The 12,884-nt window shown below is 34.7% G+C and overlaps 2 protein-coding genes across 2 annotated transcripts in view; one reads left to right on the top strand and one right to left on the bottom strand.

Annotated features, from left to right (window-relative positions):
- Positions 1-12,884, top strand: part of LOC128029341 (nucleoredoxin) — a 79,073-nt gene that overhangs the window by 40,195 nt on the left and 25,994 nt on the right. The gene's annotated exons all lie outside the window — the stretch shown is intronic.
- LOC128029340 (leucine-rich repeat-containing protein 15) lies at positions 5,624-12,231 on the bottom strand. The gene is made up of 4 exons (XM_052617089.1): positions 12,087-12,231; positions 8,496-11,813; positions 8,322-8,393; positions 5,624-7,825 (listed from the first exon to the last, which is right to left on the bottom strand). The coding sequence occupies exons 1-2, from the start codon at positions 12,155-12,157 to the stop codon at positions 10,262-10,264; spliced, it is 1,623 nt and encodes a 540-aa protein (XP_052473049.1). The 5' UTR covers positions 12,158-12,231; the 3' UTR covers positions 5,624-7,825; positions 8,322-8,393; positions 8,496-10,261.

Below are 12,884 nucleotides of genomic sequence, written 5' to 3' on the forward strand. Positions count from 1 at the left end.
GTAAAAGAGTTATGTTAGAGCATTCAGATAATAGTTGGCTTGTAGTTTTTGGTATCTGCTCTCATGGAAGGAATTCTGGAACCAAGTTGGACCGGAGCATGCGGCGCTCCCCTTCCTTCCTGTCTTAATAGTGTACCGCTCAACAAGGTTCACAGAGCAAATACACAATGCCTGAAGGAACAAGGAGGCAAAACAATTGAGCTTGTTTATCGGTGCCTATTTGCTCACATTAAAAGAACTGGTACTCGGCCACACCACTTCAAGGAAACTACTTCCAATCCACTTCAGAAGGATAATAAACACACCAAATGCTGACCTCTTTTGCTCAACCACACCACATGATTCATTCTTTCCATTTTCCCATTACTTTTTCAGGTCACTGGTTCAGATTTCTCATGAGAATTCCCCCGATTACAGATATACATCCATTCTTAAAAAGTAAAGGATCTATTCCATCTGTGGTTTCGTGAAGAACCTTTAACATCCTAAAAACGTCTCCAGTGCTTCACATGATTAAAGTGTTTTAGAAAAAAAAAGGTAATAGTTAAATAATTAGTTAATTATAATAGATAGATAATAAATAAAACGAACATATAGAAACTATACACATTTTTTAATAAAAAAAAAAATTCAGTTTATTACTATTAATCTAATCATTATTATTAGAAATAATTTCTGCTGCCCTTACATGTCAGTTACTACATTTGTCCATGTGACAGCTTTCACGCAGAGGTTATGTCAGCTATCCAGATGTATTGGGGCACTCTGACAAACACAACTCCATCAAGCACTGCTTTTCTACTGAACTGCTCTATATTGTTGAGTTGAGAGCAAAGGTGATTTATAGGGAAAAGGGCCAGTAAGTCAACTTTAGTACTCAAGAGGAAACTTAAAGGGTAACTTTGGCTCTCCCAGCCGTGAAAGCAAGGGGAAAAAAGCCCCTGTTGTGAGTATCTCATTTCACATGGCCATTGGCTATAAAAGCTACAGAGCAGGTTTGTTTAACGGCACCTTCTACCCATTAGAATGGAGTTTAAATTCAGCAACAGAAAAGAGAATGTTTTTTTGTGAGGCCCTATTAATAAGCTCTTTTGAAAATGTTTGTCAGTAAGTCTGTCCCAATTTGATAAATGTGAATAGTACTATAATTAAATAATTTAGATGGGTTAAAATACTACTTTTTCTTTTCTTTTTCATTTAGTTTTGTTTTAGTTTGTTTTTGTTTTGGGTTGTGTTGAGTTTGTGTTGTTTTAGTTGGGCTGGTGTTGTTTTATGTTATTTTTTTTGGTTTAAGTTGTTTTGTTTAGCTTTTTGTTTTGGGTTGGTGTTTTGTTTTTGTGTCTCATTTGTGTTTGTTTAAAACAATGTTGTTAATCTTTAATCTTAAATCTTTAAATTATTATTATTATTAAAGGTGCGATGCAAAAAATGCGGACAGAATTGCGGAATCCAGTTATATAAATGGAATTCACAGTTTAACGTGGAATGTCATGGAATTTGTAAAATTTTTAATGAATTAATAAAAAGTAGGTAATTAAATTTAAATCAAATCATGATATGGACTAGTATCTGTAAATATTAAGCTGGAAGAGTTAAATATGCATCCAGCATGTTCCGTGTGTCTCTGTTGATGAATGTTGCAGAAGCGCGGTTTCTTCTATTACACACACAGAAGCACGCATGACACTCGCAGTGATTTCAGTGTCTGCTGTCTCACTAAATAATGACATGAACACATGAGGAACATCTCCAGAACTGTTCTGAGAGTGACTTCATAAGCATTTGACCGTTTGATTTGAGTAAAACTAGCATCAAATCACATACATAGAGCTGTAAAGGTTCACGGCGACCCATCAAAATAAAAGTCTGGTTTAGTTAAAGGAAAAGTATTTGCCAGAAGTGTATTAACTGTTGTTCAGCAGAATGTACATAGCCTATTACTACTAAAAGAAACAAACATTATTTTTAATGAATAATCACACAACATTTCTTCCATGTTTTAATTTTAATAGTAAATCCCCTTTGTTTACCACAAAATAATGTTTGCTTAATTTTCAGTAATTAAAAGATAAATTAAATTAATGTTTTATGCTTTCTTTCGATGACTAGAAAAGTTTAAAAACACAACAAGATTTCTGAGGGGAAAAAACATCTCATAAGGCTACTTTTAAGATTTTTTTATAAATTAAAATAATTAGACATGCTATAACACAGAATTAGGTAAAAATGAAACATGGTGAAGAAAAAACATTTCATAGGGCTGTAAACATGATTTTTGTTCAACTTTTAATAAATTGATGTGAATGTATATGTTTCCTGATTTAAATTAATTAGAGATGCTTTATTAATATTTATATAACATTTAATTTAACCATTAAAAAAAAAAAAGAGTAGAGAAAAATTAAAATGAAAAAAATTTAATAAAAAATAAAACTGATTTCATGGGACCTATTATTATTATTATTATTATTATTATTATTATTTACAATATGTATTAAAATTTGTTATTAATAATTTAACTATATTTTTTCATTTTACGATATAATTTGTAATCACAATTAGCCAAATCAACCAAACTTTCATGATTGTAATGGCCCTACAGTGCTTGGTCTCCCTGGGCGTCCCTCTGCTGCTGACCTCTGACCCCTGCTGTAGGTGACGAGATGTCCATCACGCTGAGAGCCCGTCTTCACCATGCCACGCTGCACTTGATCTCCTCCCTTTTCAAGCACATTTCAGTGCTGCTCATGTTTCCTTGATGAAGACTATTTGCTTCAACAGTAGATCTTCTTACAGCTGAGTGCAGAACAGGGCGGCTGATCTTCAAAGGCTGCTGTTTATTTAAAGATGCCTTCAGTTACATACTCTCCAGGTACTCGTGGGTCACCGGAGTGCAGGGGTTCAATGGAGGAGGTGACTGGTGTGTATGTTTCAAGGTCAGACCATCCCTTCGACCACTTTTTTAGCAATGACCTTTGACCACTCCCCCATCACTGCCCACTGTGTCTTCCGGCCAACAGCTGCCCCGTGTGCCGAAGTGACCCTGAAAGTCTGACTCTCAGCTGTCTACATCCTTCTTATAACGCATGTTGAACACTTCGCTCCTTTATATACCAACTGATGCTCGTAAATCTCTCTGAGTGACGTTTAGCATTGCTTTGGTACTTTTTAAGCATTGCTTACCCAACGCAGACGTCCGTTTGCATGTGGCATCCTGAGCAGAGTCAAAACTAGGTCAAGAGGTTGAGGGGTTTAATGATTTGGAAATTCAGTGTGCTGTAAGCCAATAACCCTATGAAAGTTGTCGGTATAATCAGATCTGAAAATGCCCAGCCCCTGCTTTTCTGATGTAACAGCATTTAATGCTATTCTGGGATCGGTGAGCGAAAGCACATTGGCGTGTTTGTACGCATTAAATAAGACAAAGTCTGGTCAGAATCAGCAGTTACCCTGCAGCTGCAGAAAACAGATGTGCTTTCTAATGAGCAAAAGAAGAGAAGAGGAAATGGGTTAATAGACAGATAGTGTTCCTACATGCCACAGTCACACGGTTACCATCCCTGGTCTCATTAAAAGCATACACGATTCATCGTCTTACATTATAAAGATGTAGCCTAGTTTATGACATTGTCAGAAATATGATGTGTGAAACACTTAATTCATCCGTCAGTAGCATTTGTCGAAGTATAATGTTGTTGCAGTTTCCTCTGAAGTAGCACTTGGAGGCAAAGGTTTGGAGTTGTCCTGCTGTCAGGCTTCTATGATAGCTTTATGAAGCTGTGCAGCCCACCGAAAAACTCCAGAGATTTACAATGCCCTGGGGAGTCTGAGAGAGCCCATATGCTGAAGATGTTCAGCTTTAGTGAATTTAGGGAGGAACCTAAAAATAAAACTGTCTCTTTAAGATGGATGGGTGTTTGGGTTTCCTCAAGAACTGTGCTACTATGTAGAGATGGGTCAATGACATGACACCCAATTATTATAATTAATTTGACAATTTTCCTAAATTGATGCTTTGATTTAGAAAGGAAGTATTCAGTACAGTCAAAAAAAAAATAAATAAAAAAATTTCAATTTCCAATGATTGATGATATATTAACTTATTATATTATACAAAATATGTTAACATGGAAAACAGGTATAAATAAATAAACATTTTTATGATGTACATATTATTATCTTTTGTCTTAAATTTGTATATTTCTGTTAAAAAAAAAAAAAATTTTAATTAAAAGTATAAAAATGTATTTTTTAAAAAATTAAGGAATTTTTTTATGTATTTTTTTTACATTACATTTTTATAATCATTAAATTAAAAATGTTATTAAATAGTTTCAAAACCAACATGAACACAAAGTACATTTTTAAGAACTTTCAAACTAGATTTTTACTTTTATTTTGAATGCCAACAATATGACGCTTTTCTGCCAAGTGTCATTTACCACTTCCTGTATGTCATTTTTGGAAGTAGCTTGTTCTCTTGGAAGTTTCCTGACATGGGAACCCATACGTTTTTGTTTCTTGTTTAAGACGTAAGATCCACATGCCATCTACGCCACAATGGGTTGCTGTCGGATCAGCCCCAGTACCCCAAATCAGTGTCAATAGCTCTTGCGGTCGTAATTTCCTAATGCCCATCAGGCGGTCCGAGTGGCTCTGTGGCAGGATATTAGACCTGATGTTTTCACTGAGTGATCGCATTGAGGGCAGCTGATGAGAATTCTTTGTGGTGCAGCAATGCTTAAGTGCATAATCACTGCCTCTCTCATTCTTTCCCTTTCTCTGTTCTTCCTCCCAGTGTGACTGAGTGGGTGTTCAATGATAGTTCAGGATGGGGTGACAAAAGGAGGGAAAGGAATGAATGATCCCACCCCCTCATAAACCTCTTCTGCGAAGCTTCTAGATTCCTTGGTTCTTGAAGGGGATGAACATGTAGGAGGCTTAAGCTCTTGTTTCTGTGGGTCTTTGCCACCCACCTCATCATACAGTATTGCCTTTCCTTTTCTGCAGAGTTGTGATGTGAATCACTGTTAGCAGGAAGCAGCAGCTATGAAAAACGTTCTCTGAGTGAACCTCTCCTCGCCGTGAGAGGGGGTTATTGTGATGCAGACCGCTGTGCTCTGTGCCTCAGTCTGGTCTGGTTGGTGCTGTGCCAGTTTACCCTACCAGAAGATGTTCAGAGCTGAAAGTGCCCAAAGGAAGGGCCACTGCTGACACTGCATTGTTTCCTCACAGTCCATTTGAGTAAGCACCAAAGTTCATGTGAAAACTGGAGAATGGTCATGTGGACTCCAGGATATTTCTCAATTGGTATGAAAACAATCTGTCCTGGTTTACACAAGTGAACCGCTACTGATGACTGTACTTGCATTCTCTGCATCTTAAACATCCATAGCAGGATGATAAAAGTGCTCAGTTGCAAACGGTTTCAGTTCCAAACCAGTTCTGACATCTACAGTATGGGATAATTTACATTCAGCCACTGATCGCAGATTAAACTCCAGACAGCGTGATCTGGATCTTGTATTATCTCTTTATCACTCTGTTTATTCTGCAATATCATTAGCCCAATTATTACATGGATACCTGATAGGTAGATAGATAAATAAATGGATATGAAATATTGAGTTGAAATATTTTATTAGCTGAAAACTCAAAACCTCCACGAGAAAAAGCGTCCCTTTCAAGTGGCTTTGAGCCTAAACAAATTAACAAGTTCAAACAAGACAAACATTTTATGGGATAATGTACAGTCATACCCCTTATTACAAAGCTTTCCACCAAATAAATAATTAAGTTGCGATTAAAATAGTTATTGAGTTAAAATGGTTTTCAAATCTTACCTTTTTATGCTTTAATTCATTATTGGGGGATAACGGATTTCAGAATGTTGAGACTGACCAATCAGAATCGAGCATTTCAAAGAGCTGTGTAATAGCATGATTTACTGCTCCATAGTGTTTGTGATATACACTAAGATCAAAATAAATATTATTACTTATTATAATAAAGTATTTTTATCATAATATTTAAGTATTTTTTTTAATTGTTACATGGCTATATAGTACAATGTACACATTATGTAAAGATTACTATCTAAAATATTTTGACAATTTTCAGAGTAATCATAGAGCCATCAGAAATGTGATAATAAATATACTTAAAAATATATATAATAAAAAAACTTAAAAAAAAAACTTAATACAGTCATATTCAAACTTTAAATTCACATTCTAACTTTGATAAAATATGATTTCTTTTACCATGCACAGCAGATTTTGTATTTGTTGTTGCTTAAACAAGCATGTTTGTAATGCAGTCCTCATTGCAGTGTTTTGAATAATGACTCTTAGTTGCCAATACTTTGCCTGAGTGTAAGAACAGCCCCAATTCTGTGCATGTTCCTACCAAAAGTTAGCAAGCAGTTCAGTGCTAGAGCTTTGATTATTTCTGGGCCTGGTAAAGGCACAGGGGATGGAAAGCACCTCCACACCACTTTGACTTCTAACCCTGTTCCTCAGAGGCCCAGTAGCAAATGGGATTTGTCGTAGACAATGCTGCGGATCATGTAAAGCCTGGCATTTTACGCTCCTACAATCCCCTGCTTTTAGCCAGTAAAATCTTGCACTCAAGACCCCTGCCATAGAGAGCGCAAGTCAGGATTAATCCTGCTTTCAGAATATAGCTTTTGTACGGCCAGGGCTAAAGCTGGAGGAAGACCCCGCACTCTTTAAAAAAATAAATAAATTATTGTCTCCATCTGTGTCACTCTATCTCACTTTTTCCCCTCAGTCTCTTTTTGTTGTTTCCCTCTTCTAAACTCTCTTGTGATACTGTGGCACCTGTTTTCCTCACTAAATCATTCATTTATCACTGAATTATTACCCGGGATCCCACAATGTGCCTGCCACTCTATGACTTGTCCTGACTGGGAAGTTTTCCATGGCAACCAAACCCCTCTATCCAAAAGCAATTTAGCCGGCCAGGCACGTGCAGAGGGGTGGGGGTGGGGGGTTGGTGGTTCAAGCCCCTGCCCTTTTTCAAAATTATTAAAAAGAGCCCCTCTCAGACAAATATCAATGATATTGTGGTCAATAAAACAAAATGCATTTAAATGATAATTAACATGACATTGTGTACAGAACAGTAGTTAATCACTCAGAAGTCTGTAAATCCCTGTTATGTTCTGTTTTTACAGCCTGCACTGAAATGTTTCATTCATCCAATTGAAAAGGTTTAGGGTAATGATTCACATCTATATTTTTTAACTTTTAAAAAAAATTATATATATAAAACCTTGGCAAAGTATATTTTTCTTGTTGAAGAAAATCAATCAATTGAAGTTATATTTTGGATCGAAACAAAAAAAATTGATTTAATCAAAACAAAAGTTCTCATTTAAGAAATGTATTTTTATAGTTTTCATATTCGACATAGAAAATACTGTTTAGGGCAAGTTATCTATTTTTCATTGGCTCAAATTTAACAAACTAACATAAAAACAGTTAATCTCACTTGCAACAAACGGCATCAAAACGATATGGTTTTATTCCTCTCTGAGTTCACAGTATTGGCAGCACGGAATTTTAGGTGCTAATTCACCTTTTCCGAGGTCGAATATTACGTGCTGAATAAAATACAAAAAGCTTTTCAAACACTTCGTCCAAGTGCAGGGCATAAATCAGTCTGAAAAAATGGACAATAAAGGCCTGAGATCAGTCGGTTCATACAAAGTTTTCTTCCAGGATTCCCACTCTAGATGGGTTAGATGTGGACTTGATCAACGCTGAGGATTCTTCCTGGAGTCTGATTTGTCAGCTTCATCCTAACAGAGGGAGAAACACATTGATAAAGACATTATTAAGTCAGTTAATGCTGTTGTCAAATACTCAAGATCATATGCTGCATTCACACTATGTTCTACTTAAAGCTGTTCATGTCCTTGGGAACACTATCAACGCCTATATTAATCTGGAGCAGTCAGGTGCAGTCATGCCAGATTACAGTAATAGTTCTACAAGGAGATGAATGCTTTTTCCATGTTGGTATCTTGTAATTATGACAAATACAACATGGGATAAATGCTCTTAGACATACCTGGTTTACTGTAAAAATGGTTGGTGATGAACTTAAGAACTTTACTTGTGTGCATTTTGAGACACAACAATGGCACTGACATATTTTAAGATGTGTCAGTACAAGATATTTTCAGTTTAGACAGCTTGAACATGCATTTTAGTCTGAGACTGGCCTGTGAATTTGGGAGATACTGTTAATATAAGGTTAGCAGTGCTCTCTTTTCACATTTATGAGGGCCATACTTAGTCTTCTGAAGCATCTCTTCAATTTCTTCTTCCTTCCCAAACAAGATGGTTGTTATTTGGGGTCTGAACCTAGATAGAACAGAAGTGTATTAATCTGTTTTTGTATTTATAAGGTTAATTCATTTACTATTTCATGTCTATTAAACGTGGTCGTTAAATGATTGCACTCACCATATTAGCGCAACCATCGTCTCTCCTCCGCTGCAATCGCGGCTGCTATGAGAACAATTAACTTAAAAGGTACACTCCTCATAAACATTGAGGGAAAAAGAAAATGGAAAATACAAAAATAATCCCAGTGGATCTCGCTGGTGCAGGGTTCAAGCGTGGTTTTGTCCACTGCAGGCGTGTGAGAAAACTTAATAGCCAATGGATGAGAAATGTCCCATTGTTTAAAAAAACAAAAAATTTTGCCGATCACAAACAGTCTCTTGAGGACAAGAAAGAGCGATAAAAGGTAAATGGTGAAAAATAACATTCAACAGTTGAGCTCGTAGTGAAAAATATTTATATTTATCAATGTTTTGAGCTAAAAAAAAATAGCCTATTACTTGAAAAATAAAACTAATAATGGTCAATTAAATCGAAAAAAGTTATTAATTGGATGAAGTATTGCTTGAAAAACTTTTTTCAGTGTATCTGTCAATTTAAGGCATTGCTAAGGTTGCGTGCATTACAATCTATGGTTTCGCTTTACCAACTGATATTGAACATTCTGTTCGGAAACCTTCTTTCAGTGTCTATGGGTGGCCGGAAAGAAAAAAATAAACTAAACAATATTTTTTTCATCAATAATCAAATCTAGTGTGTCGATTTTAATTATTTTAGAATATTAAATAATTCATCATTGCCTGTTTTTGTCATGAGAAATGGAGTGTTCATTTTCCGTTCTTATTCATAAATCTTTTGAAAATTACATGGACCGACGAGTTTACATTTGTGGAGCGATCTGGATCTGCGGTTTGCCTAATTTTATAAATCAAATTACATCGCTGAAAAAAATGGATGCTAAATGACTACAAAAGCACAATAATGGGGATCAGTATTCAGTTCACTTATATTTTTGTATAGTACAACATTTACTATTTCATGAAACGATCAATGTTAATGAAGCCTAAGTGCCACCTACAGGCATATTATGTTAAATGTAGGCTGGCGAAATGGTAACGTGAAAATACTTTTATTATATAATTGTATTATATGACCATTTTTGATAATTATGCAGCTTTAAAGTCTTATGCTCATCAAGCCTTTATTTATTTGAACAAAAAAATACAGAAACTGTATTTAAAAGAATACTTAAATTGTACTCATGTATAATAATTTATTGTTGATCGAAGCTGAATTTTCAGCATCATTACTCAAGTCTTCAGTGTCACATGATCCTTCAGAAATCATTCTAATATGCTGATTTATTGTGAACGTTGGAACGAGTTTTGCTGCTTTATTTATTTATATATATTTTTTTTTTAACCCGCTATACTTTTTATGGTTCATTGATATATGAAAAGTTGAAAATAACAGCTTTTATTCAAAATAGAGATTTTTTCTTACAATATAAGTCTTTACAATCACTGTTTCTATCAATTTAACAACTCCTTGCTGAATAAAAACAAATTTCTTTCAAAAAAATTAATTCTGACCTCAAGCTTTTGAAACGGTTGTGTATATTGTTCCAAAAGTTTTATATTTTAAATAGTTTGTTCTTTTTTAAAAACTTTATATTTATCAAAGAATCCTGAAAAACAAAAAGTGTCACAAGTTGATAATATGTCCGCATTGCATAAGATGCATTTTAAAGTATACTAAAATTGTGATCAAATAAATTCAAGCTTGATGACCATAAGTGACTTTTTATAAAAAAATTATATTAAATAGTAATGTATTCTGACTTTTGACCTATAATTTTTTTTTTTTTAGATTGGCCACATTTAATATTAGCGCCCCTGCCCCTGAGGAACTGGTGCTGCGGTGGTTGTCTGTGTTGTTGTTGGAGTAGGTGTGCTTGTCGTCTGGAAAGCAGTAGTTGTTGTAGGCGCTGCTGTTGTCGAGGTTAACTTTGTGGTTGAAGCAGTTGTGGTGTGGAGCGTGGTCATGGGAGCAGTACTTGTGAGGAGAGGGATGGTACTTGGTGAAGGTGTGAGGCATATTAATTGTTCTTCTGTTAAAGAGAGGATTAATTGATTTAGCAGATTTGTTGGAAACTCGCAAACTTCTGGAGTTTTTGATTTAATCTTGAGCTTGTTGTTCTTCATCCATTCATAGAATGGCAACAGGTCACAGTCGCACTTCCATGGGTTCTTGTCCAGGTACAGTTTACTGAGCTTTGGAACAGCATCAAAAACATCACCAGGGAGGCTTTGTAGTTTATTATTTTCCAGTCTGAGCGTTTTAAGGGACTCAAGTTTTTTAAAGTCCTCTTGTTTTAATGACTCCATATTGTTATCTTGAAGATTCAGATCAGTCAATTTCTCAAGACCTTCAAAAAGGTCTAGAGATATAATTGAAATCTGGTTTGAGGAAAGGTCTAACTTCTTTAGATTCTTAAGTGGACTGAAAACTGCAGTTGGTAAGTGAGTGAGATTGTTATGGCTTAGACGTAATTCAGTCATTCTGAGCATTTCTCCAAAAAGAGTATTGGGAAGACTGCTGAATTGATTGTTGTCCAGAGTTAGAGTCTTTAATGATGAGAAACCAACAAATAGATCTTGCTGCAGTTCTGTTAAAAGATTTCTGTCCAAATACAGTTTTATTAATTGACTTTTGTGTGGAAATAAATTTGGCTGTATAAAGGAGATTTGGTTGCGTTGCAAGGCTATGTCTTGCAAATCTGGGAGATTATCAAAAATCCCATCAGGTAGAGCAGTCAACTGGTTGTCATGAAGCCTCAAAATTTGCAGTCTCTTCAGATTGGAAAAAAGAGATGTCGATACGGATCTAAGGTTGTTTTTTGCAAGATGGAGAATCAAGAGACTCTCTAAATTGTCAAATGTCCCGTCCTCAATGAAACTGATCTCATTCATATGTAGATATAATTCCTGAAGCTTTTTTAAATCATCAAATAACCCTTTATCAAGGCTCTGTATTTTGTTTCTTTTTAAAACAAGTTTTTGAAGATTGTTGAGATCCTTAAAAACACCCACAGGTAATGCTGTCACGTTTGTGCCAGATATCTCAATGGTCGTGATATCAGGCAACCCCTCAAAGGCTCCAACCTCTACAGAGTGAGTTGAAGTACCAAGAAATTCGATTTTCTTTATTTGAGGGTTTTTAGAAAAAACTCCTTTTGATATCACAGGAATCTGACTGTGTACAAAAAATATTTCTTTGACTCCATCTTTTAGTTTTTCAGGGATTGCTGTCATGGATTTGTCATACACATCTAAGGTTCTGCAGTCTAGATCTTCTTCACATAGATCTACTGTGCAGCTCCAGTGTAAGTGCACAAGTATGTAAATGAATACTAGTGCCATTTTTAAATCCATATGCCTGTTTAGGAATTAAACCATAAAATCAAATTCTCATGACTTACGAATATTAAAAGACTTGAATAAATAATGATAAAGAACATAAAAAATGTCTTTATATCTTGTGCAGACTACGTTGTGCAAGCAATTGTATTTACACAAAATCAAAATTATTTTTATAAATTGATCATTTATGAATAATGAACAAAAATAAAATAATAGTGAGCTTGACAGAATTTTTAACAAGCAGTTTTTTTCATTTATAGTCTCATTAAATGTAAGTAATTACTCTTACCTGCTCATTTCAGGGGCAGTTGAATAATTCAGAATGATGTTCATAAAAGCAGTTATAAGTTCGTAATGCATCACTCTTATCTGCACATATTAAGTGTTTACTGCGTGTGAGTAAGGCAGAAGAAAGGGTGTGGACAGTTTGCTTTCTGTTTGAAGAGATAAAAAAACTGCTAACTCACTTTCAAAAATTTTCACTAACTACACAGAATTAATTGGTACACTAAATTAATTATTATATTGTCAGTGCAGACAGACTGGAAAATAATACAAGTAAAACAGATGTAGTAATGTAGCAGATATATAAAAAACATAGAATAAGCATTAAAAATACTAGGCAATTAAATCAAGAGAACAAATTGACTAGCAAACCAAGTTGTAACACCGTGATGGTTCATGGTTTTTATTTAATGTAGAAAGTTTTGCTATAAAATGGTTTTGCTATGAAGATAAAACATTTAATACAGAACTGCAGAAAGCGTACCATTGACAGGAAAATACAGTACATTTCTTCATATGTGACCACATTCATGAGGCTATGATCATCAAATGGATCTAATTAGCAATAATCGTAATTTTATTAATTTATTTCTGTTTATTTGACAATGTATATCATTATACATCAAGAAATGAGAAAGAAAGAAAAAGAAAATACCCATAACAAACATTCATTAAATGTTTTTTTGCCAAGTAAAGTTAATAAAATTAATTTGCCAAATAAAGAACGTTCTCCATAAATCCACTGAAGACTGTTAAAAGAGGAATTAAAAAATTATATTTATAATTATATTTAGAACATATT

This window comes from Carassius gibelio, chromosome A15 (assembly GCF_023724105.1).
Source record: "Carassius gibelio isolate Cgi1373 ecotype wild population from Czech Republic chromosome A15, carGib1.2-hapl.c, whole genome shotgun sequence".
Taxonomy (NCBI): Eukaryota; Metazoa; Chordata; class Actinopteri; order Cypriniformes; family Cyprinidae; genus Carassius; species Carassius gibelio.

Excerpts from the sequence above, each read along its gene's own strand:
- LOC128029340 (XM_052617089.1), bottom strand. The coding sequence starts at position 12,157 with ATGCATTACGAACTTATAACTGCTTTTATGAACATCATTCTGAATTAT. Across the intron at positions 11,814-12,086 it reads ACTGCCCCTGAAATGAGCAG|GCATATGGATTTAAAAATGG; the intron begins GTAAGAGTAATT and ends ATTCCTAAACAG.